The 27,930-nt window shown below is 46.1% G+C and overlaps 1 protein-coding gene across 7 annotated transcripts in view; it reads left to right on the forward strand.

Annotated features, from left to right (window-relative positions):
* The window catches only part of LOC139276085 (syntaxin-binding protein 5-like), a 671,748-nt gene that overhangs the window by 226,113 nt on the left and 417,705 nt on the right, over positions 1–27,930 (forward strand). For all 7 annotated transcript variants that reach the window (XM_070893547.1, XM_070893550.1, XM_070893548.1 and 4 more), the window contains exon 4: positions 1,758–1,858. In XM_070893547.1, the coding sequence (XP_070749648.1) occupies positions 1,758–1,858 (101 nt within the window). The remainder of the gene's footprint in view (positions 1–1,757; positions 1,859–27,930) is intronic.

A 27,930-nucleotide genomic window follows, 5' to 3' on the forward strand; every position in this document is an offset into this window, starting at 1 on the left:
TACATTTTTCTTGGATTTGTCGTGTGGTGAAGATCATGTCCGTTGTGCCCTTTAGTGAGCGGAATCCACATTGCGACTCTGGAAGGAGCTCTTCAGCCACTGAGAGGAAGTGATTAAGGAAGATTCTTGCGATGGTTTTCCCTGCGACAGACAGCAGATAATTACCGCAAACGGACTTGTCACTTTTCTTGAAGTTGATCACGATTACGGCGTCTCTGAGATGCTCTCCTTCCAGATAAGAGAGATGAGGTCATGGATTTGAGACAAGAGTCCTTCTCTGCCATGCCGTAGTACTTCAGCGGAGATTCCATCTGCTCCTGAGGCCTTGTTGTTTTTCAGTTGTTGGATGGCCTTTTCAACCTCATGCCGGGCTGAGATTGTGCCGAGGTGGTGACGGGTAGCATGCTGTGGGATGGAGGCAAGGACACTAATGTCAAAGACAGAGTCTTGGTTAAGGAGATCCTCAAAGTGCTCCTTCCATCGGGCACTGACTGCCTCTCTGTCCGTAATGAGCACCTCTCCATTCTTGGCTTCTCAGTGGAATAGGACCTTGAGTGCTTGGGCCGTAGATGGTCTTGACTGCGCTAAAAAAACACGCATGTTGTGATTGTCAGCTAGTTGCTGGATCTCCTGCGCTTTTTCTACCCACCACCTGTTCTTTTGGTCCCGAGTTTTTTGTTGGACCTCAGCCTTCAGTTGTCTGTGGATCTGCTTTCTTTCGCTCGAGTTGTGGTGTTGTTTCCAATTGAAAAATGCCTTGCGTATGCAGTTTATTAACTCCTGGATCTCCTGGTCATTCTCATCGAACCAGTTTTGATGTTTTCTGGGAGAGTAACGAAGAGACTCTTCACAGGTGCTAATTATGGTGGACTTGAGGGCAGACCAGGCACAAGGTACACCCTGCGGCTCCAGCTCATTGGAAGTCGTCAGGTTGTTTGTGAGGCGTTGGCTGAATAGGGCTTTCTTTGCAGGTGGTGACAAATGAGTGCTTCAATGTTGATTTTTCTGCGGCAGCATTTATGTTGCTCCCGCTGTTTTGAGGCTATGTTGATGGAGATAACAGAGCGGATTAGGTGGTGGTCAGTCCAGCAGTCGTCAGCTCCTGTCATGGCGCAAGTGATGCAGATGTCCTTGCGGTCCCTCACTCAAACGATGAAGTAGTCTAGCATATGCCAGTGCCTGGATCGAGCGTGTTGCCAGGAGAGGAGTATACTATTGGAGTTGGTTTCCCTTACCCCTTTCCTACCAATCACCCCTCTCCAGTTCTCTCCTAATCTTTTCGTATTCTCCCTTATCATGCACTCCCCTGCTGTCTATGTACTTAATGTATGCCTCTTTCCTTACCCTTAATTGTTCCCTTATGTCTTTATTTATCCATAGAGTCTTATTAGTGTTTAGTTTGTTTTTTGCTTTTAGTAGAATATATTGTTCCTGCACTCAAACACCATTTTAATGTTTCCCATTGCTGTTCTTCATCATTGTTTGCCAATGTTGTTGCCCACTTTATTTTCCCAAGTTCTATTCTTAGTCCCTCAAAATCAGCTTTTGTCCAATCTATTACCCTGATTTTCGTCATACTTATGTCCTTCTCAATTATCATCTTAAAGCATACTATATTATTGCCACTATTGCCTAGATGTTTCCCTCTATAGAGAACATTTGCTCGCCCCTCATGCCATTGCAGTAACTTCAATAGGCCGTTCTATCCTGTGGCGAGTTAAGAATAATTTGTTTATTCATGCATTTTCTTTTTCCAGGGAGCTTTAGTAAGTGCATGTGCAGATGACACACTTCATCTATGGAATCTTCGACAAAAGCGTCCAGCAATCCTTCATTCACTAAAATTCAACCGAGAGCGGTAAGAGGTCATTCATGTTGCTGTTTTTGTGAAGTGGTGTAACATGACTATTTTAAATGTCTAATATACAAGCATATCTTGGTTCATAGTTTGTGATTTATTGAAGTGATCATGTTCATCTGTCTATATCAGACATTTTATCATAAAATCAGAATACATATGTATCTTTCTGTTGCCAGCAGTGTCGCTACGCCTTACTGCTATTCCTATATGTTAAAGTTTTAATCCGTATCTTACTGTTTTTCCTTTTCCATTTATCTGCAATTTGCTTTTTACTTATCCCTGCCTTTTCCCCTCAGCGCAGTGAATCAGAGCAGTGTACATTTCTATTGATACTAGCAGTCCTTCAGTACATTGCGCAAGTGGGCATTCTTCATGTGTAAGTCTCAGCATGTGTGAGTGTGATGGGTGATATCATGAGAGGCATTACAGTTGATGTGTTTCCTGTCATGCAAACCTACACACTTTGGTCATTGGATAATCATCAGGAGCAGGATCCTTGGATTCACCCCACCCCAACCCCCACAGTTATGGACACTAACATCTTTTGTACTGTTTCACTGCTGCCCTTAGACAGATGAATTAACTCAAGAATAATACTGCATGGTATATTTACTCACTGAGCCCTCAAGGAAGATCACTGACAAAAAGTTTTGTATGTCGTTTTGAATGTATTGTTCTAAGTGCAGTCAAGCATTTGGAGTAGCAGATAATAAAGCAGTCTGGTTCTTTTCACCAAGTTACGATATAGCCTGTGACTGTGCCCAGGCCCCAAAATCTACACAAGGCACGCTGCTTAAGGAGATGATCTTCCAAGATTGGAATGAGTCCAGATAAATCCGCAATTGGTGGTTTGCTAGTCCCATCTAACCTTAAAAACTCTGTTGCACTGTTTTTTTTCTGCTTTAACTGTAAAGTTTGGTACAGATAGTTGACCTAATGTGGCACCAGCAGGTTCTGCTTGAAGGCAAAGCAGAGAACTGGTAGCTTGCCGACATGGTTATCAACCAATTGGTTCCTTCAGATTCATGATGTAATTGGGATTATGGAAACATCGCTCCAGGGTGACCAAAGCTGGGAACTCAACATCCAAGGGTATTCAATATTCAAGAAAGATAGACAGAAAGGAAAAGGAGGTGGGGTAGCGTTGCTGGTTAAAGAGGAGATTAGCGCAATATTAAGGAAGGATATTAGTGTGGATGAGGTGGAATCTTTATGGGTAGAGTTGCGGAACACAAAAGGGCAGAAAACGCGAGTGGGAGTTGTGTATAGACCACCAAACAGTCATAGGGAGATTGGGGATGGCATCAAACAGGAAATTAGGGATGCGTGCAATAAGGGTACAGCAGTTGTCATGGGTGACTTTAATCTACATATAGATTGGGCTAACCAAACTGGCAGCAATACGATGGAGGAGGATTTCCTGGAGTGTATAAGGGATGGTTTTCTAGACCAATATGTCGAGGAACCAACTAGAGAGCTGGCCATCCTAGACTGGGTGATGTGTAATGAGAAAGGACTAATTAGAAATCTTGTGCGAGGCCCCTTGGGGAAGAGTGACCATAATATGGTAGAATTCTTCATTAAGATGGAGAGTGACACAGTTAATACAGAGACTAGAGTCCTGAACTTAAAGAAAGGTAACATTGATGGTATGAGACGTGAATTGGCTAGGATAGACTGGCGAATGATACTTAATGGGTTGACGATGGATAGGCAATGGTAGACATTTAACGATCACTTGGATGGACTTCAACAATTGTACATCCCTGTCTGGAGTAAAAATAAAACAGGAAGCGTGGCTCAACCGTGGCTTACAAGGTAAATTAGGGCAAGTGTTAAATCCAAGGAAGAGTCATATAAATTGGCCAAAAAAAGTAGCAAATCTGAGGACTGGGAGAAATATAGAATTCAGCAGAGGAGGACAAAGGGTTTAATTAGGAGGGGGAAATAGAGTATGAGAGGAAGCTTGCAGGGAACATAAAAACTGACTGCAAAAGCTTTTACAGATACACGAAGAGAAAAAGATTAGTGAAGACAAATGTAGGTCCCTTGCAGTCAGAATTAGATGAAGTCATAATGGGGAACAAAGAAATGGCAGACCAGTTGAACAAATACTTTGGTTCTGTCTTCACGAAGGAAGACACAAATAACCTGCCGGAAATACTAGGGGAACGAGGGTCCAGCGAGGAGGAGGAACTAAAGGAAATCTTTATTAGGTGGGAAATTATGTTAGGGAAATTGATGGGATTTAAGGCCGATAAATTCCCAGGGCTGCATCCCAGAGTACTGAAGGAAGTGGCCCTAGAAATAGTGGATGCACTGGTGGTCATTTCCCAACATTCTATAGACTCTGGATCAGTTCCTATGGACTGGAGGGTAGCTAATGTAACCCCACTTTTTAAAAAAGGAGAGAGAGAGAAACCAGGGAATTATAGACCGGTCAGCCTGACATCGGTGGTGGGGAAAATGTTGGAATCGATTATTAAAGATGTAACAGCAGCGCATTGGAAAGCAGTGACAGGATCGGTTCAAGTCAGCATGGATTTATGAAAGGGAAATCACGCTTGATAAATCTTCTAGAATTCTTTGAGGATGTAACCAGTAGAGTGGACAAGTGGGAGCCAGTGGAGGTGGTGTATTTAGACTTTCAAAAGGCTTTTGACAAGGTCCCACTTAAGAGATTAGTGTGCAAAATTAAAGCACATGGTATTGGGGGTAATGTACTGATGTGGATAGAGAACTGGTTGGTAGACAGGAAGCAAAGAGTAGGAATAAACGGGTCCTTTTCAGAATGGCAGGCAGTGACTAGTGGGGTACCACAAGGTTCAGTGCTGGGACCCCAGCTATTTGCAATATACATTCATGATTTAGACGAAGGAATTGAATGTAGTTTCTCCAAGTTTGCACATGACACTCAGCTGGGTGGCAGTGTGAGCTGTGAGGAGGATGCTAAGAGGCTGCAGTGTGATTTGGACAGGTTAGGTGAGTGGGCAAATACATGGCAGATGCAGTATAATGTGGATAAATGTGAGGTTATCCAATTTGGTGGTAAAAACAGGAGGGCTGATTATTATCTGAATGGTGACAGATAAGTCAAGGTGACAGATAAGACTGCAGTCAAGGCCACCTACGGTCCAAACTCCCAAGGCCCCACCTCACTCCTGGCCAAGAACGGGGAAACACTCATCAAGGACACCGAGGCTGTCAGGGCCCGACGGAAGGAGCACTTTGAAGATCTCCTCAATCAAGACTCTGCCTTTGACTCGAGTGTTCTCGATTCCATCCCGCAGCATTCCACCTGCCACCAACTCAGTGAAACTCCAATGTTGCATGAGGTTGGCAAAGCCATAAAACAGCTTAAGAATAACAAGGCTACAGGTGCGGATGGAATCCCTGCTGAGGCGCTAAAATATGGTGGCGCGGCGCTGTTGTCGTGGATACATGACCTCATCTGTCTCATCTGGAGGGAGGAGAGCATGCCAGGAGATCTCAGAGAGGCAGTGATTGTGACCATTTTTGAAAAGGGGGACAAGTCCGTCTGCGGCAACTACAGGGGAATCTCCCTGCTTTCAGCCACTGGGAAAGTTATCGCTCGCGTTCTCCTCAATCGTCTTCTCCCTGTGGCAGAGGAGCTCCCCCCGGAAACACAATGCGGAATTCATCCCATACGGGACACAACCGACATGATCTTTGCAGTGCGCCAGTTGCAAGAAAAATGCAGGTAGCAGCGCCCTAACCCTAACCCTACCCCTAACCCTAACCCTAACCCTAGCCCTTACATATTGGCCTTTTTCAATCTTACAAAGGCCTTTGACACTGTCAACCGTGAGGGTCTATGGAGCGTCGTCCTCCGTTTCGGATGCTCCCAAAAGTTTGTCAACATCATTCGCCTGCTTCACGATGACATGCAGGCCGTGATCCTTACCACCGGATCCATTTCCGACCCAATCCACGTCCGGACCGGGATCAAACAGGGTTGCGTTATCTTCTCAATCTTCCTCGCTGCCATGCTCCACCTCACAATCAACAAGCTCCCTGCTGGAGTGGAATTAAACTACAGAACCAATGGGAGGCTGTTTAACCTACGTCACCTCCAGGCCAGATCCAAGATCACCCCAACCTCTGTCATTGAGCTGCAGTATGCAGCTCTTATCAACAAAGGCCAACATTGATGTGGAGATTCAGCATTGCTTCCAGTGCGCCAGCGCAGCCTTCGGCCGCCTGCTGAAAAGAGTTTTTGAAGACCAGGCCCCCAAATCTACCACCAAACTCATGGTCTACAGGGCTGTAGTAATACCCGCCCTCCTGTATGGGTCTGAAGCACGGACAATGTACAGAAGGCACCTCAAGTCGCTGGAGATATATCACCAACGATGTCTCCGCAAGATCCTGCAAATCTCCTGGGAGGACAGATGCACAAACATCAGTGTCCTCGACCAGGCTAACATCCCCAGTATTGAAGCACTGACCACACTCGATCAGCTTCGCTGGGCAGGCCATATAGCATGCAAATGCTTTATGCAGAGCTCCTTCATGGTAAACGAGCCAAAGGAGGACAATGGAAACGTTATAAGGACACCCTTAAAGCCTCCGTGGTAAAGTGCGACATCACCACTGACACCTGGGAGACCCTGACCGCAGACCACCTGAGGTGGAGAAAGTCCAGCCGGGAGGGCGAGCTCTTTGAGTCTCGACGCAAGGAGCATGAAGAGGCCAGGCGCAGGCAGTGGAAGGAGCGCGCGGCAAACCAGCCTTACCGACCTCTTCCCCCGACAAATGTCTGTCCCACCTGTAACAGGGTCTGTGGCTCTCGTATCGGACTGTTCAGCCATCAAAGAACTCACTTTGGGAGTGGAAGCAAGTCCTCCTCGATTCCGAGGGACTGCCTATGATGATGACAGATTTGTAATGGGAGAGGTGCAACGAGACCTGGGTGTCATGGTACATCAGTCATTGAAGGTTGGCATGCAGGTACAGCAGGCGGTTAAGAAAGCAAATGGCATGTTGTCCTTCATAGCGAGAGGATTCGAATATAGGAGCAGGGAGGTCTTACTACAGTTGTACAGGGCCTTGATAAGGCAACACCTTGAATATTGTGTACAGTTTTGGTCTCTTAATCTGAGGAAGGACATTCTTGCTATTGAGGGAGTGCAGCGAAGGTTCACCAGGCTGATTCCCGGGATGACAGGACTGACATATGAAGAAAGACTGGATCGACTGGGCCTGTATTCAATGGAATTTAGAAGAATGAGAGGGGATCTCATAGAAACATATAAAATTCTGACGGGATTGGACAGGTTAGATGTAGGAAGAATGTTCCTGAAGTTGGGGAAGTCCAGAACCAGGGGTCACTGTCTAAGGATAAGGGGTAAGCCATTTAGGACCGAGATGAAGAGAAACTTCTTCACTTAGAGAGTTGTGGGCATGCTTGAAATCATGCTTGACAAATCTTCTGGAATTTTTTGAGGATGTTTCCAGTCGAGTGGACAAGGGAGAACCAGTTGATGTGGTATATTTGGACTTTCAGAAGGCTTTCGACAAGGTCCCACACAAGAGATTAATGTGCAAAGTTAAAGCACATGGGATTGGGGGTAGTGTGCTGACATGGATTGAGAACTGGTTGTCAGACAGGAAGCAAAGAGTAGGAGTAAATGGGTACTTTTCAGAATGGCAGGCAGTGACTAGTGGAGTACCGCAAGGTTCTGTGCTGGGGCCCCAGCTGTTTACATTGTACATTAATGATTTGGACGAGGGGATTAAATGTAGTATCTCCAAATTTGCGGATGACACTAAGTTGGGTGGCAGTGTGAGCTGCGAGGAGGATGCTATGAGGCTGCAGAGTGACTTGGATAGGTTAGGTGAGTGGGCAAATGCATGGCAGATGAAGTATAATGTGGATAAATGTGAGGTTATCCACTTTGGTGGTAAAAACAGAGAGACAGACTATTATCTGAATGGTGACAGATTAAGAAAAGGGGAGGTGCAACGAGACCTGGGTGTCATGGTACATCAGTCATTGAAGGTTGGCATGCAGGTACAGCAGGCGGTTAAGAAAGCAAATGGCATGTTGGCCTTCATAGCGAGGGGATTTGAGTACAGGGGCAGGGAGGTGTTGCTACAGTTGTACAGGGCCTTGGTGAGGCCACACCTGGAGTATTGTGTACAGTTTTGGTCTCCTAACTTGAGGAAGGACATTCTTGATATTGAGGGAGTGCAGCGAAGGTTCACCAGACTGATTCCCGGGATGGCGGGACTGACATATCAAGAAAGACTAGATCAACTGGGCTTGCATTCACTGGAGTTCAGAAGAATGAGAGGGGATCTCATAGAAATGTTTAAAATTCTGACGGGGTTAGACAGGTTAGATGCAGGAAGAATGTTGCCAATGTTGAGGAAGTCCAGAGCCAGGGGTCACAGTCTAAGGATAAGGGGTAAGCCATTTAGGACCGAGATGCGGAGACACTTCTTCACCCAGAGAGTGGTGAACCTGTGGAATTCTCTACCACAGAAAGTTGTTGAGGCCAATTCACTAAATATATTCAAAAAGGAGTTAGATCTAGTCCTTACTACTAGGGGGATCAAGGGGTATGGCGAGAAAGCAGGAATGGGGTACTGAAGTTGCATGTTCAGCCATGAACTCATTGAATGGCGGTGCAGGCTCGAAGGGCCGAATGGCCTACTCCTGCACCTATTTTCTATGTTTCTATGTTTCTATGTGGAATTCTCTACCACAGAAAGTTTGCTGGGGCCAGTTCGTTAGATATATTCAAAAGGGAGTTAGATGTGGCCCTCACGGCTAAAGGGATCAAGGGGTTATGGAGAGAAAGCAGGAATGGGGTACTGAAATGCATGATCAGCCATGATATTGAATGGTGGTGCTGGCTCGATAGGCCGAATGGCCTACTCCTGCACCTATTTTCTATGTTTCTATGACAACCTCTATGTCTTTCCAAAGTATTTAAATATTTGAATACAATGGGGGGTTTTTTATTCTTCATTGCCACAAAATAGGATTAAGAAATGCTATTCCAGCTGATAATAGCATAACTGAATACTGACCAGTTCTGCTCTTCTACTAAATGCTCAGTGCTAAGTCCATTTAAACATCATCAAAAACCAATGTTGCCAATGCACAATGTAAAAATTCACTCGTCCCCATTTGAGAAATGCAGCATTATGTAGCAACAACAGGAGCGCAGTGACTTTTCTTTAAATCTGTGACCATCCGCTTCAATTTTAATGAAATGTTAGAACTGCTCTTCTTCGAAGGCTATCATTAGGGAATGTGATCAAATCTAAGCCAGGTGGCTAAAGTCAACCGCCTCGACTGTCCACAGAGCTATAGTATCATACAGCACAGTAGTAGTACGTTGTCCCCCATACCTGCGAGAGAACAGCTCCGCAGGTCGGGAAGTAAAAGAGCTGGAGCGTCGGGCCTGGGACATCGTGGCCCCCCGACCTGCAAGAGAACAGCTCCGCAGATCGGCAAGTAAAAGAGCTGGGGTGGCATACCACTTCAAGCTCCAGCGTGAGCTGCTCCAAGGATTTTGAGATGGACGATTGGATGACATCATCAAAAGCCTGGTCGCCATTTTAGAGCGTGAGCAGGACCATCGGCAGAGCCCAGGTACAGAGGAGTGGGAAGGTTGGGGCGGATGAACGCCGTGTGTTTGTGGCGAGATGCGGTGAATGTTTATGGCAGAGGAGCGGCGAGAGATTGTGGCGGAGGTGCGACAGATGAGGGTATGGGGCCCAGAAGAGCCGAGGGCCCAGGGGCAGCACGGGCTAGCCCACACTGCGATATGTGTGCGCCCTAGGTCTGTGCAGCAGAGCAGGTCTCCAGTCGTCTTGGTTAATCTCTGCCACTGGACCAAGACCTAGCTCTCTCAAGCCCCGTGTGGTGGCTGGTGTGCAACGGTCACCACACATTAAAAAAATTCATGCACAGGCATCTTCCACCCCCTCAATTTGAGTTCAGGACTGGAACATCGGATCCTTCATCGAAAGACCTGTGATCTCGTGGAAGCAAGTCATCCTCGGTCGAGGGACCGCCTATGATGATGATGAGTACATAGAAACTTTGGCCCCAAGTTTCCACATGATTTGCTCCTGATTTTTAGGAGCAACTGGTGTAGAACGGAGTATCTTAGAAATCGGAATTCTCGTCATTTAGTTTGCTCCAGTTCTAGTCAGTTAGAACAGTATCACTTTGGAACAGAATTTTTTTTTCAAAAGGGGGCGTGCCCGGCCACTTACACCTGTTTTCAAAGTTTCGTCAGTGAAAACTTACTCCAAACTAACTTAGAATGGAGTAAGTGAAGATTTTTGTACGCTCGAAAAAACCTTGTCTGCACTTTAGAAAATCAGGCGTAGGTTACAAATCAGGCGTAGGGAATGGTGGGGGGGGCGGGGGTTTAAAGGGAAGTTTACAAACATTAAACACTTCAGTTTTACAAATAAAGAGCCATCATCAATAATAAATGATAAATACATCAATAAATCAACCAATAAATCAATCAAAAAAAATTAGTAAATAAAACATTTTCTACTTGCCGACTGCAGCACCGGGAGCCCTCCTACAGCGTGCTGGGATGCCCCCACCCCCCCCCCAATGTGTCTGTCAGTGTCGCTATCTCTCTGTCTGTCTGTGTGTGTCTCTCATTCTCTGTCTGTCAGTGTCTGTGTTTTTGACAGCGAGAGGAGAGGGGGGAGCAGAGGGAGGGAAGGGAAGGGGAGGGATGGGGGGGAGAAGGGGATAAAGGGGGAGAAAGGAAATGGGGGGGAATGGAGATGGGGGGGGGAAGGGGATCGCGGGGGAGGAGAAGGGGGAGGGAGGCTGAATGGGCCGGGCCCGAGACTTCGGGCAGGGCCCGTCCCCAGCACCAGATTTACAGGTAGGGGTGGCGTTGGGTCGGGTCGGGGAAGGTGGTGGGAGTGAGGGAGGGAGGTCGGTTCGGTTCGGGTCGGGGGGAGGGAGGGAGGGAGGGAGGGAGAGGGAGGTCAGGTCGGGGAGAGGGAGGTCAGGTTGGATCCAGTCCGGGGGCAGGGGGGAGCGGGAGTCGCGTCGGGTCCAGTTGGGGTGAGGAGGGGGGCGGAGGGAAGCGGGAGTCGGGGCGGGGGGGGGGGATCGGGTCGGGTCCAGTCGGGGGGCGGGGGGGGGGGGAGCGGGAGTCGGGTCGGGTCCAGTCGGGGGGGGCGCTGGAGCAGGAGTCGGGTCGGGTCCAGTCGGGGGTGGGGGGGGAGGGGAAAGAGCGGGGGGGGTGGAGCGGGAGTCGGGGTGGGGGGGGCGGAGCGGGAGTCAGGTCGGTCCAGTCGGTGCGGCGGGAGCGGGAGCGCGAGCGCGGGTGGGGGGGGAGCGGGAGTCGGGTCCGCTCCGGAGGCGGCGAGCGGGAGTCGAATCGGGTCAGGAGGAAGCAGGAGCTGGCCGTGGGAGGAGCCTTATTCACGCAGCCCCAGTGAGGCTATTTGGCCAGGGCTAGGGGCTGCGTGCTTCGGGCCCCTCCCACACAGTTTCGGGCGCCTGGAGCTACTGCACTTGCGCGCCCACTGTAGCGCGCATGTGCAGAGGTCCCGGCACTGTTTTCTGCGCAGGGACCTGGCTCCGCCCCCTACAGCTCCTGCTGCGCTGCGCCGAGGGCCAGAGGACCTGCAGGGAGGTGGAGAATACGGAGGGTTTTTTTAGGAGCACTTTGTGGCGCGAAAAACGGGCATCCAGGTCGGGACTGCGCCGTTTTAGGCGCGGCTCGAAACTTGGGCCCATAGAAAATAGTTGCAGGAGTAGGCCATTTGGCCCTTCGAGCCTGCACCACCATTCAATAAGATCATGGCTGATCATTCACCTCAGTACCCCTTTCCTGCTTTCAGTATGTTGCAGCACAGAAGGATGCCATTTGGCCCATCGTGCCTGTGTCAGATAAGTGCCTGTAAGTGAAAGATTTTTGCTGCCTCTATTGCTACTCATCGGGCATATTCCTGGAGCAACAGCAACATTACAGGGCCAGAAATACAAATGATGGGTTCTTGGGGATATCGTTTTGCAGACATAGTTATTAAAATTTGCATTGTATTTATGATTATTTTCTGCCTAGCCCCAGCACCTGTTTCATTTTGGCATTAATTGTAAGTTATTATTCTATTTATTGTCTTCTCTGGAGTATAAACAGAGGCTGGATTTTAACTTCACGAGGAGGGGGATCCAGTAACGCGCGGGAGTAAGTGCAGTTCGAATGCCACTGCATTACAATATAATTTCTGGGTTTCCCGACCAGTTAATGTGAACAGGCGTGATGACCCACATGAGGCAATTTCAACTCCACTATTTAAAAGGATACTTCAAACAAGCAATTTGATTTCGTTTGGAATTGGGAGCACAACAGAAGGACTTGGCAGAATGGAGTCTAGACGTTCAAAGTCTGGCTGTGCCTCGTATTAGTGACGTCTCCCTGGGTATACTGCTGGGGACTATAGGGGCCTGCAGGGAGATACTCTTCCCTACTGACGGGAGGAAGAAGCCCACAGGTGAAACAAAAAAAGTGTGGGTGAAGGTTGCTCATGAGGTCAGCAGCAGGAGCATGGTGCCACGCTTGTGGATTTAATGCTGAAACCACTTTAATGACCTAAGCAGGGCAGGAAAGGTGAGTACAGTGGCACATTCACCTACATCCTGATGTGCATATTACCCCCAACCCTCTCACCATGCCTTCTCAAGTCTACTCCAGCACATCACTCCTCACCCAACTTACCTTGCAGGTACACTCATCCCTCTCTGTATGTGCACTTCCTCACCTCCCCATCCACCACTGATTCTCACCCTCATCCTTATGCAATGTCATGCCTCTCCCTCAAAGTCACCCTCAACAAATGTTCTCCATACATCCGTTCAACGTATGTCATTACTCTCACTCATGGGACTCTTCTTTCATTTCTTACAGGAGAAGAGAGCACAGCACATGAGGGAAAAGCAGAGAACCGGAATTGACCATCTAGCCATCTCGTAACTGACATCAGGAGGTGCTGGACATCAGTGGAATTTTGGCCTGCCTGGCCATCTGAGATGGGGCTTCCTAGCTACCTGGTGGCAGAATTAAATATCAGACAAGAGGTGGTCCAGGAGGATGACGACTCCTCAGAGGAGGTCACTCCCTCTTAGGGTGCACCGTCACAGGACTAATGCAGATAATGCACCAGCTCAGATACTCTCACTTCGGTAAGGTAGATAGTTGGATTTTCATCTGGTGACTCACACATCACAAGTGAGTAAAAGGAGGTGATGGAGACAGGAACAGCAGTGGAGAGTAAGTGTTGTAGGCTGCAGGACGCTCCAAGCTCTGCTCAGCTGGAGGTTCTGTGCTCTGCGCCTTGTTCCTCCTTGAGGTCCAAACCTTGCTGCTGTGCAATGTTGTGCAGAGCGCAACACACCAAACCCATTCTGGGGACCCTGTCTGGTGCGTACTAAAGGACACCTCCAGATCAGTCCAGGCACCTAAAGCGCATCTTCAGCATGCCGAAAGATTGCTCAATTTCATTGTATTGCTCCTGGACCTTATTGATTGGGTTCCTCACGGGTGTCATCAGTCACGTTTTAAGTGGGTATCCCTTGTCTTCGAGGTGTGAAGAGATCGGAGAAGGTGGACTGCCGCAGGAAGAAAGCATTATGGAAGATGCCTGGGAACCTTGCACACACTTGCATAAACATCTTTTTGTGGTTGCACACCAGCTGCATGTTGATGGAGTAGAAGCTTTTGCGGTTGATGAATACTCCTGGGTGATCTGGGGGTGCCTTAATTGCCACATGCGTGCAGTCGATACCGCGCTGCACCTGTGGGAAGCCAGCCAGAACCGCAAACCCGAGTACCCACTCATTCTGACTGGTGTCATCGCAAGAAAAGTGTATATAACTGCCGGCCCTGGCAAACAAGCCACCAGTCACCTGTCTTTATGTATTTGTGGGCCGCCGACTGTGAGATCCTGCAAATGTCTACGGCAGACCCCTGGAAGGATCCAGAGACAAAGAAGTTGAGGGAAGTGGTTGCCATTTGTAAAACCTGGCCACCAGGTCCACTTGGCAGCAGGTCTTGTTCCAGTAGGCTGCAAATGTCTGCCACCACCTTACGCGACATCCCCTGAGCCTCCTCAGCCATTGGTGTTTACGACATAATGAAGAAGCTTATCCTCTGCCAGTAGACGGTGTGTGCCGGGTATGGCTTCCTGTCAGCTGCACCCCTCTGCTGATCCCCTGTCTCCTGTAGAGCTGCAGGTCTGAGCAGCAGGCTGTTGCTGGTGCTGGTCATTTCGGTCCTCATCTGAGGTACAAAGTAACACAGTATAAGCGGCACCCATGCTGATTTGATAGATCAGAGCTCCAAAGTGAAAATCAGATGTACAAAACCTCCAAAGTGTAGATGACACCTCCAAAGTTGTAAAAGTAACCTCCAAATCTGTAAAAGTAACCTCTCAACACAAATACTGTGAATAAAGCCTTTCACACAAGCAGGAAAGGAAGCAGTTGTGAGGTGTCAGTAATTATTGGCATACTTCCGTCATGTCTTCAGCACCCTCAATTGCCGCAGTGTTCTCGCCTTGCTTTTATTGGTGAGTTCCAGGAAGCCCGGGAAATTCATGGACCCACAGTTAAATTGAAAAAGCCATGTTAATTTTGTTGTAACTGAGCAATTAACATATTGAAATTGACAACCCGCCTCTCCCGAGGGGATTGCAGGCATGCAGCCTAACCCGCTGGAGTTAAATACGGAAGTCGGTGGGTTGGAACCAGCTTGCCGATGAGCTCGCATTTTTCCAGGACTTAACCCCCCACGTGCACCCAAACCCATACTCTCATCCACATTAAAGTCCCCACTGACTGTCTAATGAGAAGCCTGTTTATATGGCATAGTAAAGTCACATAGGTGTGTTTTGTTGCTATTAAATACATATTATAAGGACTGTGTCCTTTGGCATCCTGAACTGCTCAGTCACTATCCTTGGGTATGTCCAGTCCCACTAGCAGGATAAACCCCATGAGGTGGTATACAGTTGGGAAGGAGTGGCCCTGGGAGTTCTAAACATTGACTTTGGATTCCAAGAAGTCTCATGGCATCAGGTCAAACATGTGCTCGGAAACCTTCTGCTGATTACCATCGACTGCCCTCCCTCAGCTGATGAATCAGTACTCCTCCACGTTGAACATCACTTGGAAAAAGCATTGAGGGTAGCAAGGGTACAGAATGTACTTCAGGTGGGGGACTTCAATGTCCATCACCAAGAGTGGCTTGGTAGCACAACTACTGACCGATCTGGCCGAGTCCTGAAGGACATAGCTGCTAGACTGGGTCTATGGCAGATGGTGAGAGTAACAACATTAGGGAAAAACCTACTTGACCTCATCCTCATCAATTTACCCGTCGCAGATGTATCTGTCCTTGACAATATTGGTAGGGGTGACCATTGCACAGTCCTTGTGGCGATGAAGTCCTGTCTTCACACTGAGGATACCCTTCATAGTGTTATGTGCCACTAACACCGTGCTAAATGGGAAGGATTCAGAAAAGGTCTAGCAGCTCAAAACTGGGTATCCATGAGGCACCGTGAGCCATCAGCAGCAGCAGAATTATATACCATCAAAATCTGTAACCTCATGGCCCGGCATATCCCTCGCTCAACCATTACCATCAAGCCAGGGGAGCAACCCTGGTTCAAAAAGGAGAATAGAAGAGCATGCCAGGAGCAGCACCAGGCAAACCTAAAAACGAGGTGCCAAATGGTGAAGTTGCAACACAGGATTACGTACATACTAAACAGCAGAAGCAGCATGCTATAGACAAAGCTAAGCGATCCCACAAACAACGGATCAGATCAAAGCTTTGCAGTCCTGCCACATCTAGTCGTAAATTGTGGTGTCAATTAAACAATGGGAGAACGAGGCTCCATGAACATCTCCAGCCCTAATGATGGCAGAGCCCAGCACGTGAGTGCAAAAGATAAGGCTGAACCATTTGCAGCCAGACGTTTCGAGTGGACAACACACCTCTGCCTCCTCCTGATTTTCCCACCATCACAGAATCCAGTCGTCAGCCAATTTGATTCACTCCACATGATAGAAACGTAGAAACATAGAAAATAGGTGCAGGAGTAGGCCATTCGGCCCTTCGAGCCTGCACCACCATTCAATATGATCATGGCTAATCATGCAACTTCAATACTCCATTCCTGCTTTCTCTCCATACCCCTTGATCCCTTTAGCTGTAAGGACCACATCTACCTCCCTTTTGAATATATCTAACGAACTGGCCTCAACAACTTTCTGTGGGAGAGAATTCCACAGGTTCACAATTCTCTGAGTGAAGAAGTTTCTCCTCATCTCAGTCCTAAATCCTTATAACTGTGACCCCTGGTTCTGGACTTCCCCAACATCGGGAACATTCTTCCTGCATCTAAGCTGTCCAATCCCGTCAGAATTTTATATGTTTCTATGAGATCCCCTCTCATTCTTCTAAATTCCAGTGAATATAAGTCTAGTCGATCCAGTCTTTCTTCATAAGTCAGTCCTGCCATCCCAGGAATCAGTTTGGTGAACTTGCGCTACACTCCCTCAATAGCAAAAATGTCCTTCCTCAGATTAGGAAACCAAAACTGTACACAATATTCAAGGTGTGGCCTCACCAAGGCCCTGTACAACTGCAGTAAGACCTCCCTGCTCCTATACTCAAATCCTCTCGCTATGAAGGCCAACATGCCATTTGCCACCTTCACCGCCTGCTGTACCTGCATGCCAACTTTCAATAACTGATGTACCATTGCACCCATGTCTCGTTACACCTCCCCTTTTCCTAATCTGTCACCATTCAGATAATATTCTGCCTTCCTGTTTTTGCCACCAAAGTGGATAACCTCACATTTATCTACATTATACTGCATCTGCCATGCATTTGCCCACTCACCTAACCTGTCCAAGTCACCCTGCAGCCTCTTAGCATCCTCCTCACAGCTCACACTGCCACCCAGCTTAGTGTCATCTGTAAACTTGGAGATATTACATTCAAATCTTTTGTTTAAATCATTAATGTATATTGTAAGTAGCTGGGGTCCCAGCACTGAACCTTGCGGTACCCCACTAGTCACTGCCTGCCATTCTGAAAAGGACCTGTTTATTCCTACTCTTTGCTTCCTGTCTGCCAACCAGTTCTCTATCCATGCCAGTACATTACCCCCAATACCATGTGCTTTAATTTTGCACACTAATCTTTTGTGTGGGATCTTGTCAAAAGCCTTTTGAAAGTCCAAATACACCACATCCACTGGTTCTCCCTTGTCTACTCTACTAGTTACATCCTCAAAAAATTCTAGAAGATTTGTCAAGCATGATTTCCCTTTCATAAATCCATGCTGACTTGGACTGATCCTGTCACTGCTTTCCAAATGCGCTGCTATTACATCTTTAATAATTGATTCCAACATTTTCCCCACTACCGATATCAGGCGAACCGGTCTATAATTCCCTGTTTTCTCTCTTCCTCCTTATTTTTAAAAAGTGGTGTTACATTAGCTACCCTCCAATCCATAGGAACTGATCCAGATTCTATAGAATGTTGGAAAATGACCACCAATGCATCCACTATTTCTAGGGCTACTTCCATAAGTACTCTGGGATGCAGACTATCAGGCCCTAGGGATTTATCGGCCTTGAATCCCATCAATTTCCCTCTCACAATTTCCCACCTAAAAAGGATTTCCTTCAGTTCCTCCTCCTCACTAGACCCTCGTTCCCCTAGTATTTCCGGAAGGTTATTTGTGTCTTCCTTCGTGAAGACAGAACCAAAGTATTTGTTCAACTGGTCTGCCATTTCTTTGTTCCCCATTTATAAATTCACCTGATTCTGACTGTAAGGGACCTACGTTTGTCTTCACTAATCTTTTTCTCTTCGCATATCTATAGAAGCTTTTGCAGTCAGTTTTTATGTTCCCAGCAAGCTTTCTCTCATATTCTATTTTCCCCCTTCTAATTAAACCCTTTGTCCTCCTCTGCTGAATTATAACTTTCTCCAAATCCTCAGGTTTGCTGCTTTTTCTGGCCAATTTATATGCCTCTTCCTTGGATTCAACACTATTCCTAATTTCCCTTGTTAGCCACGGTTGAGCCACCTTCCCCATTTTATTTTTTACGCCAGACAGGGATGTACAATTGTTGAAGTTCATCCATGTAATGTTTAAATGTCTGCCATTGCCTATCCACCGTCAACCCTTTAAGTATCATTCGCAGTCTATCCTAGCCAATTCACGTCTCATACCATCGAAATTACCTTTCCTTAAGTTCAGAACCCTAGTCTTTGAATTAACTGTGTCACTCTCCATCTTAATGAAAAATTCTACCATATTATGGTCACTCTTCCACAAGGGGCCTCGCACAACAAGATTGCTAATTAATCCTCTCTCGTTACACAACACCCAGTCTAGGATTGCCAGCTCTCTAGTTGGTTCCTCGACATATTGGTCTAGAAAACAATCCCTATACACTCCAGGAAATCCTCCTACCAGTTTGGTTATCCCAATCTATATGCATATTGAAGTCACCCATGATAACTGCTGTACCTTTATTGCACGCATCCCTAATTTCCTGTTTGATGCCATCCCCAACCTCACTACTACTATTTGGTGGTCTGTACACAACTCGCACTAGCGTTTTCTGCCCTTTGGTGTTCCGCAGCTCTACCCATACAGAGTGCACATCATCCAAGCTAATGTCCTTACTATTGCGTTAATCTCCTCTTTAACCAGCAACGCTACCCCACCTCCTTTTCCTTTCTGTCTATCCTTCCTGAATATTGAATCCCCCTGGATGTTGAGTTCCCAGCCTTGGTCACCCTGTTGTCATGTCTCCGTAATCAAGTGCGCACTGGATACAGCAAAGGTATGGGCCCCGACAACATCCCAGCTGTAGTGCTGAAGACTTGTGCTCCAGGACTAGCCACACCTTTAAGCAAGCTGTACCAGTGCAGCCATACCACTGGCATCTACCTGACAACGTGGAAAATTGCCCAGGTATGTCCTGTCTACAAAAAGTGGGACTAATCCAATCTGGCCAATACTGCCGCATCAGTCTACTCTCAATCATCAGCAAAGTGATGGAAGGTGTCATTGACAGATCTATTAAGTGCCACTTACTCACCAACAACCTGCTCACTGATGCTCAGTTTGGGTTCTGCCAGGACCAGACCTCAATACAGCCTTGGTCGAAACATGGACAAAAGAGCTGAATTCCAGAGTGGAGGGGAGGCCAGTGACTTCAAGGTAGCATTTAACCAAGTGTGTGGTATCCAGAAGCCTTGATAAATTGAAGTCAATGGGAATCGGGGAGAAAATGCTCCAGTGGCTGGAGTCATACCTAGCATAATGGAAAATGGTTGTGGTGGTTGGATGTCAATCATCTCAGCCCCATGACATAACTGCAGGAGTTTCTCAGTGCAGTGCAGTGTCATAGGCCCAATCATCTTCAGCTGCTACATCAATGACCTTTTCTCCATCATAAGGTCAGAAATGGGGATGTTCACTGATGATTGCATAGTGTTCACTTCCATTCGCAACTCCTCAGGTAATGAAGCAGTCGATGCTGCATGCAGTAAGATCTGGACAACATTCAGGCTTGGGCTGATAAATGGCAAGTAATATTTGCGCCACACAAGTGCTAGGCACCTTCCCATTCAACGGGATTACCATTGTCGAATCCCCCATCATCAACATCCTGGGGGTCACCATTGTCCAGAAACTTAACTGGATCAGTCACGTAAATGCTGTGGCTACAAGAGCAAACCAGAGACTGGGTATTCTGCAGCAAGTGACTCACCTCCTGACTCTCCAAATCCTTTTCACCATCTACAAGACATAAGTCATAGTGTGATGGAATACCCTTCAGTTGCCTGGATGAGTACAGCTCTAACAACACTCGAGGAGCTCGACATCATTCAGGACAAAGCAGCCCGCTTGACTGGCATCCCATCCACCACCTTAAACCTTCACTCCCTCCACCACCGGCACATCGTAGCTGCAGCATGTACCATCTACAGATGCACTGCAGCAACTTGCCAAGGCTTTTTCTCTAGCACCTCCCAATCCTGCGACCTCTATCACCTAGAAGGACAAGATCAGCAGGTGCATGGGAACACCACCACCTGCAAGTTCCCCTTCAAGCCACACACCACCTGACTTGGAAATATATCGCCATTCCTTCATCGTCACTGGGTCAAACTCCTGGAGCTCCCTCCCTAACAACACTGTCGGACTACCTTCACCACACAGATTACAGCAGTTCAAGCTCACCACCACCACCTTCTCAAGGGTAATTAGGGATCAGTAATAAATGCTGGCCTTGCCAACGACGCCCACATCCTGTGAATAAATAAAATAAACTTAACATTTTCTATGTAATAGAAGATTAACGATATATATTCAATAGTGATTAGTCGGTAGCTGGAAGTTATGGCGAAACTGATATTCAGGACATATCAAAATCAAAATTAATTTTAAATACTTTTAATTTGCTGAATGCAGGCCTTTTAATATACAAGATAGTGACAATGGGCTCAAATTTGGCCCACCCCTTTTCTCGCGCACTTACCGGAGATGTGCTGCTTTTCTCCGTTGATAAGTGCGGCGAAAACATCGCTCCCCACTTTGGCCGCTGTCCGGCCTCTCCTCGGTCGTCGCGCAGCGTGGCCAGTCGAGTCGGGGGCGGAGTCAGCGTCCTGTGCTGAAAACAGTGCCTGGACGACTGCACATGCGCAATAGCTCCTCGCCCCCAGCGCCTCTGTGTGCGTGCTGTAGCCGCTGTGTGTGTGGGACCCGATGCCCGCCCCTAGCCCTGGCTGAGTGCCTCCCGGTGCGATTGACCTCAGGTTTGAAATTTTATGCACTGTAGCTATTTCTGAACTTTCTTAATGGCTTGTCATTTTCCTGGACTTTTGGATATTTTGAAAAAAATTATGTAAATATGTTTTGTCTCTTGTGAATAGCGGTGACCATTTATCAAGCCTATTCACCTGGTGCTATTGTGAAAGAAGAACATAAGTGATGGAGGAGCACTGAGAGAATATCTTATTTATTGAAGTAGACTTTATTTAGATAATATGGGCTCAATTTTGGCCCAGTATAATCATTGCAAACAAATAGTTGTTTAAATTAATTGTGAGATTAGTGCAATTTAATTCAACTATCTTTTACTTTTTTTTTGTAGTTTAAGCTTCCATGAATGCTTCTGTAGTGGGAAAAATGCTGGAATCAATTAGGAAAGATGTAATAGCCGCACATTTGGATAGCAGTGACAGGATCGGTCCAAGTCAGCATGGATTTATGAAAGGGAAATCATGCTTGACAAATCTTCTAGAATTTTTTGAGGATGTAACTAGAAGAATGGATAAGGGAGAACTAGTGGATATGGTGTATTTGGACTTTCAAAAGGCTTTTGACAAAGTCCCACACAAGAGATTAGTGTGCAAAATTAAGGCACATGGGATTGGGGGTAATGTATTGACGTGGATAGAGAACTGGTTGGCAGACAGGAAGCAAAGTGCCCAAGTTCCCGCCCTCTGTAAAAGGTGCAGCGACTTTCTAGAATAAAAAGGGCGCCGAAAACTTACCTTTTAATTCTCCGAGCTCCACGGGAAGTCTTCGGCCTGGCATAGCGCAGCACAAGGGGTGGGGGGGCGGAGCCAGGTCCCGGCGCTGAAAACAGTGCAGAGACCTCTGCATATACGCGCTAGAGTGTGCGCGTAGCTCCTTGCAGCCCGACGCTCTGCAGTTCAGCCTCCTGTTCAGCCCTTGTAACCACACATGGAGAAGTTTTTATTCAGTAGGATAATTCGAGTTCTAACCAGGATGTATGTCTGGAAATATACCATGTGCACTGGCCACAGACCAGTAAAGACCCCCCACCCCCTGCCCCCGCTGCGTTCAGCCTCCATTCAGCCTCCACCACCTTCCTCCCATTCAGCCTCCGTTTAGCCTTCCCCCTAACCCCCTCCTCTTCCCTCCCCCCTAACCCCCTCCTCCTCCACCCTCCCTCCTCCACCCCCTCGCCCCCCACCCCTCACTGTCAGAAACACAGAGACACTGACAGAGAAAGAGACACTAGGGTGCCCCGTCCCAGCACGCTGTTGGAGGGCTCCCGATGCTGCAGTAGGTGAGTAGAAACTTAATTTTTTATTTATTGATTTTTAAAATTATTTTTTTAATTTAATTTTTTAAAATTGATTTATTGATTTATTTATCATTTATTATTGATGGTGGCTCTTTATTTGTAAAAGTGAAGTATTTAATGCTTGTAAACTTCTTGTCCCCCCTCCCTCTCTCGTTCCCTACGCCTAATTTATAAAGTGTAGGCAAGGTTTTTCTGAACGTACAAAAATCTACACTTACTCCATTCTAAGTTAGTTTGGAGTAAGTTTTCGCTGCCTAAACTTGCAAAACAGGTGTAAGTGGCTGGTAACGCCCCCTTTTGAAAAATAACTGTTCTAAAACGAAACTATTCTAACTCACTAGAATTGGAGCAAACTAAATGCCGAGAATTGCAATTTCTAAGATACTCCATTCTAAACTAGTTGCTCCAAAAAAATAAGAGCAATTCGAGCCAAAACTTGAGCCCAAAGAGTGGGAATAAACAAGTCCTTTTCAGAATGGCAGGCAGTGACTAGTGGGGTACCGCCAAGGTTCAGTGCTGGGACCCCAGCTATTTACAATATATATTAATGATTTAGACGAAGGAATTGAATGTAATATTTCCAAGTTTGCAGATGACACTAAGCTGGGTGGCAGTGTGAGCTGTGAGGAGAATGCTAAGAGGCTGCAGGGTGACTTGGACAGGTTAGGTGAGTGGGCAAATGCATGGCAGATGCAGTATAATGTGTGAGGTTATCCACTTTGGTGGCAAAAACAGGAAGGCAGATTATTATCTGAAGGTTCACAGGAGTGATTCTCGGGATGGCAGGACTGACATATGAAGAAAGACTGGATCGATTAGGCTTATATTGCATATAAAATTTTGACGGGATTGGACAGGTTAGATGCAGGAAGAATGTTCCTGATGTTGGGGAAATCCAGAACCAGGGGACATAGTCTAAGGATAAGGGGTAAGCCATATAGGACCGAGATGAGGAGAAACTTTTTCACCCAGAGAATTGTGAACCTGTGGAATTTTCTACCACAGAAAGTTGTTGAATCCAGTTCGTTGGATATATTCAAAAGGGAGTTTGATGTGGTCCTTACGGCTAAAGGGATCAGGGGATATGGAGAGAAAGCAGGAGTGGGGTACTGAAGTTGCATGATCAGCCATGATCATCTTAAATGGTGGTGCAAGCTCAAAGGGCCGATTGGCCTGCTCCTGCACCTATTTTCTATGTTTCTGTTGCATAGTAAATTAACTTTTCGAAGTTTGTCTTATGATGTTCTGTAGAGCTGTTTGATCCTATTCACATTCTTTAGTCAAGTCATTAAGCTCTGCTGGCCTCCGATGTACCTACCTGCGCTGATTTCTTAACTCTCCGCAAGGGTTTTCTGAAGTGGCCACATACACTGGCCTAAGTAGATTTGGAGTAACTTAGCTGGCCAAAGTGGCCTAAATGGCCAAAACTGACGTAGGTGGCTGATAATGCCCCCTTTTGAGAAAAAAAAAGCTAAACTAAAAAAATCCTAATTAACTCACTTACACTGGCGCAAATTGAATGTGCAAAATGGGAATTTTAAGATACTCCAGAAAAATCAAGTTACTCCAAAAAAAACTGAGCAACTCCTGGCCAACTTTGACCCCAATGTTAGGAGAGAAAATTCAGAACTCCCCCACAGAGCCTGCAGCCACATTTCAATGGGATATGTTGCCATAGCAATTCACAATGGTAGATGTTGACAGAAAGGAATTAAGATTACAGCACAGAAATAGGCCATTTTGCCTATCAAGTCTCTGCCAATTTTTTTCTTTACATGTGCGAGAACTGTGAGATTATAACCAATGTTCCCTGTAAGCCATTCGGCCATCGCTCCAGAGATCGTACGCAGCTGGCTTTTCAATGTAATAATCTGTCGTGGGGTATTTTGAATGACCAGAGATGGAACATTGGTTATAACTATCAGGAAAGATTGAACAAGCTAGGGTTCTTTCCTTTAGAAAAGAGAAGGCTAATAGAGGTCTTTAAAATTATGAATGGGTTTGATAGGTAGACGTAAAAATGTTTCTACTTGTGGGGGGAGTCTAAAACTGGATGTCATAAATATAAGATAGTTACTAATAAATATAATAAGGATTTTCTTTCTGTCTTATGGCAATGTGTTTGTGTGTATTTGTCCGAAGTAATTTGTGTATACTTGTAGGTGTGCCTGTGATCTTTATAGGGATTTTTAAAATTTTGAGTGATAGTTGTAAAATTGATGTTTATCTGCATTTATGCTACTTTTTCCTTTTGAGTACCTGTCTTTTTTTTAGTTGATTTTCTTTTAGTGAATGCATGTCTGATTTATGTTGTTAGTGATGTGTATGTTGCCATGGGCTGTTGCTTTCTTTTATCAAGTGATGTTTGTTTTTCTAGTGGGATGTGTTGCAGATCTATCTCTCTGCACTTTTATATGTGTATTTGTAGTTTGTTTTTTATATTTTCCGTGATTTTTTGTTTGTATGCTGTGCTATGTTTTTAGTTTTGTCTGAAAAATAATTATTTGGGGAGAGGAAGGGATGAAAGAGGAGAAAACATTGAATGGGTGAAAAAAATGACATAAAGGATCAAGAGACATGGGCTGTGAAAGCCAGGAAAAAAATATTGGGAAAGAGAAGGCAAGTTGAAGCAGGTGGGAAAAAGGCAAAGGGAAAAAAATGAAGAAATGAGATCAAGTGGAAGAGAAAGGCTAGTGTAAGATAAACTGCAAACGCCAGAGAAACAGGAATTATGAAGAGAGGAGAAATGGTTGTAAAATGCTAACCCAGGATAGACTGCCGACATCTACAAGGCAGAGATCGCAGGAGAGTCGCAGGTAGGCTGCCAATGGCTGGGAAGGAGTATGGATTGTGGTGGAATCGCAGTAAGCTAAAATAAAAGCCCAAAAAAATGGGGATTAAGGCGGGATTATGGGTGGGATATGAAATGCCATGCAGAGAAGAATTGCCGGCATCAGATCCACAGCATAAGGAGAAACAGAAGTTAGGTAAGTGATGAAGTGGAGAACAATGGTTGGAGGAGGGCACAAATGCCAGAAAAGATTTGAGTAGTGGCGGGAAGATGAATCTGGAAGCAGACTCACAGTTGGGGTGTGAGATGTTTTGGAATTAATTAAATAGATGAAATTAAGATGAAATTAATGCTGGAAAGTACAACAATATCGATGTGATTAAAAATAAAACTTACTGAAGTGAAGTCGAGGAAATATAACATGTTAGAAAATGTATCGGCCAACAATTTATTTGCATTTAAAACATTTTAAAATAAAAATATAGTAGCTATAGAAACAGATCAACAGGCTCCAGTGCACTGAATGTTACAATGTCAGCCAATTGTGACAGGCAGGGCAGAATTAATATCTTAAAACAACGATTAAAGCACCATCTACTTGTGTCACAGGGCAATGTACCAGATAAGTATAGCTTTCTGAACATAGGCATTCTCATTACTGAGCATTTTTCATTGAAACTCCTGATCCTTGCCATGATTTTAATATATTACTAGTAGATCTGCTGAGATGCTGCCTCTGGTGAGGCACAGGGTGTGTTTATAATGAGAGGAGTGTCAGAAGAAAATATGTTACAGAAAGTAAATGTGACAGGTAGAGGAAGTACATGGTACATGGTAGACTTTCATAATAATAATTTTTAGGATGGGATTGGAAGACCATCACTATTTTAAACAAAGAGAACAGAAGATTTTTTTATAAATCAATTGTATATTGGAGTAATTAGCTAAATTCCATGGCCATTTAAAGTTGGTGGCAGTAATTTATATTAGTTTATTTTTAGCTCAGTAGCAATAGAGAAAATATTAATTTGAACGGACTGGTAGTACAAAAATTAAATTAAGGGTAAAATTATGATTTTTAAAGACTGAAGGTAGAAATCTGGGCAAAGAATAATTGTAGAGTTGAATATAAATTGTAAATTGAATTCGGCGAGCACCTGTAATAGAAATATATTAATTTTTAAGTTTCTAGTCAGAATGATACAGATTTTAAAAAGGCTGTTTTTAATTGCTATTTTGAAGTTGCTGACGGAGAAAATATGCAGATTTGGAAAGGCGATATTAGTTTTCAATCACTGGCAGTAGAATTAGTGTTAATATTTTTGGGTCCACAGGAGCACGATTTATTTAATTATATCTGGCTCAATTACAGCAGGGCACAGCACCAAATCGGCACAACTGGAACTCGGAGCAGAAAAACAGAGCAACAAAACATGTGACGATAACTTTTCAGAAACATAGGGAAGAAAAACAAAGCACACACAGGAAAATCTAAGATTTTAATTTAATATTAAGTACCATTTAAAGATGAGATGTATTTACCAAATTATCAACACGCTGGAGAACACTCATCATCATAGGCAGTCCCTCGAATCGAGGATGACTTGCTTCCACGTCAAAAAGTTCACAAGTGTTTCAATGAAGGACCTAAAATTCCAGGTCCTGAACTAAATCTTGAAGATGTCTATGTGTAGATTTTTTTTAACGTGTGGTGGCAGTTGCACACCAGCCACCACATGGGCTTGACGGAGCTAGGTCTTGGTCCAGTGCCAAGGATTAACCAAGACGACTGGAGACCAGCTCTGCTACACGGACCTAGTGCGCACATATATTGCAGTGTGGGCTGTCCCGTGCTGCCCCTGGGCCCTCGCCTCTTCTGGCCCCGAACTCGCACCTCTCCTGGGCCCCAATCACATCCCTCTGCAATCTCTCGCCGTTCCTTCGTCCCGGCCACGCCGCTCCTGCAGTACCTGCCCACGCTCCAATCACTGACCTGGACCTTGGTGATATCCCTCTTCGCTGCCGTTGCTCTCCTGCTCCAGTACGAGCTGCTCCACGGCCTGCTCCGCCGCCACACTGCTCCTTCCGCTCCCTGGCCTGCTCCGATGGTGCTGGAGAACACTGTGTGTGATGTGACAGGCACATGTGACTTTTCAACTCAACATTTGAAAATGTTATATAGCAAAAATGACTCGCCAAGACTGAGGAAAATGGCTAATAAACTACCACGGTCTTATGAAAAGACCCAATCTTGAATGACCAATAATGAAAACCCACCAATAAAAAAAAGGAGGATGTGAACTAATTAAATTATTTAAAATGTTTTTTGAAAAACAGCTGCAAATCAGAAGTGCAGAGGGAGGGAACATAAAATCTTTTTTAGGGCTTAAAGATAAAGTTTTTTTTGTATAAAAACGTGGAAACTGCATAAATAATGATTCAGCATTTCATGAGGTCATCATTTTTATAGATTGTACTCCAAGAAGAACGCACTGCCTCATTACTAAGCAGAAATGTCAGCTTAGATTATGCGTTGAAGTCCCTAGACTTGGGCTTTATCCCATGACTCTCAAGGTCATACTGTATAAGTTGGCAAGCTACCAATATTGTGCTTCATGCAGCGTGGCGGCCCGACTTACGAGGAAACACCAGCGGCAGGTCGGGGCCATAAAAGGCGAGCGACCCCTGGAGCAGAGAGGTAGCCCCGACCTGCGCGGAAACACCAGCGGCAGGTCGGGGCCATAAAAGGCGAACGGAGAGCGACCCCTTGAGCAGCGTGGCAGCCCCGACCTGCGAGGAAACACCTGCAGCAGGTTGGGGCCATAAAAGGCGAGCGGAGAGCGACCCCTTGAGCAGCGTGGCAGCTCAGACCTGCGAGGAAACACCAGTGGTAGGTCGGGGCCATAAAAGGCGAGCGGCCCTTGGACAATGTGGCGGCATACCACTTCAGGGAGCAGCACAAGCTGGTGCAAGTGGGCGATGGCAGTGAAGAGGCCAGGTTGGTGATTGGAGCGTGGGCAGGTACAGCAGGAGCGGTGAGGTCGGGGCGAAGGAGCGCGAGTGATCGTGGAGCGATGTGATCGGGGCCCAGCA

The sequence above is a fragment of the Pristiophorus japonicus genome, chromosome 11 (assembly GCF_044704955.1).
Source record: "Pristiophorus japonicus isolate sPriJap1 chromosome 11, sPriJap1.hap1, whole genome shotgun sequence".
In the NCBI taxonomy this organism is placed as follows: domain Eukaryota; kingdom Metazoa; phylum Chordata; class Chondrichthyes; family Pristiophoridae; genus Pristiophorus; species Pristiophorus japonicus.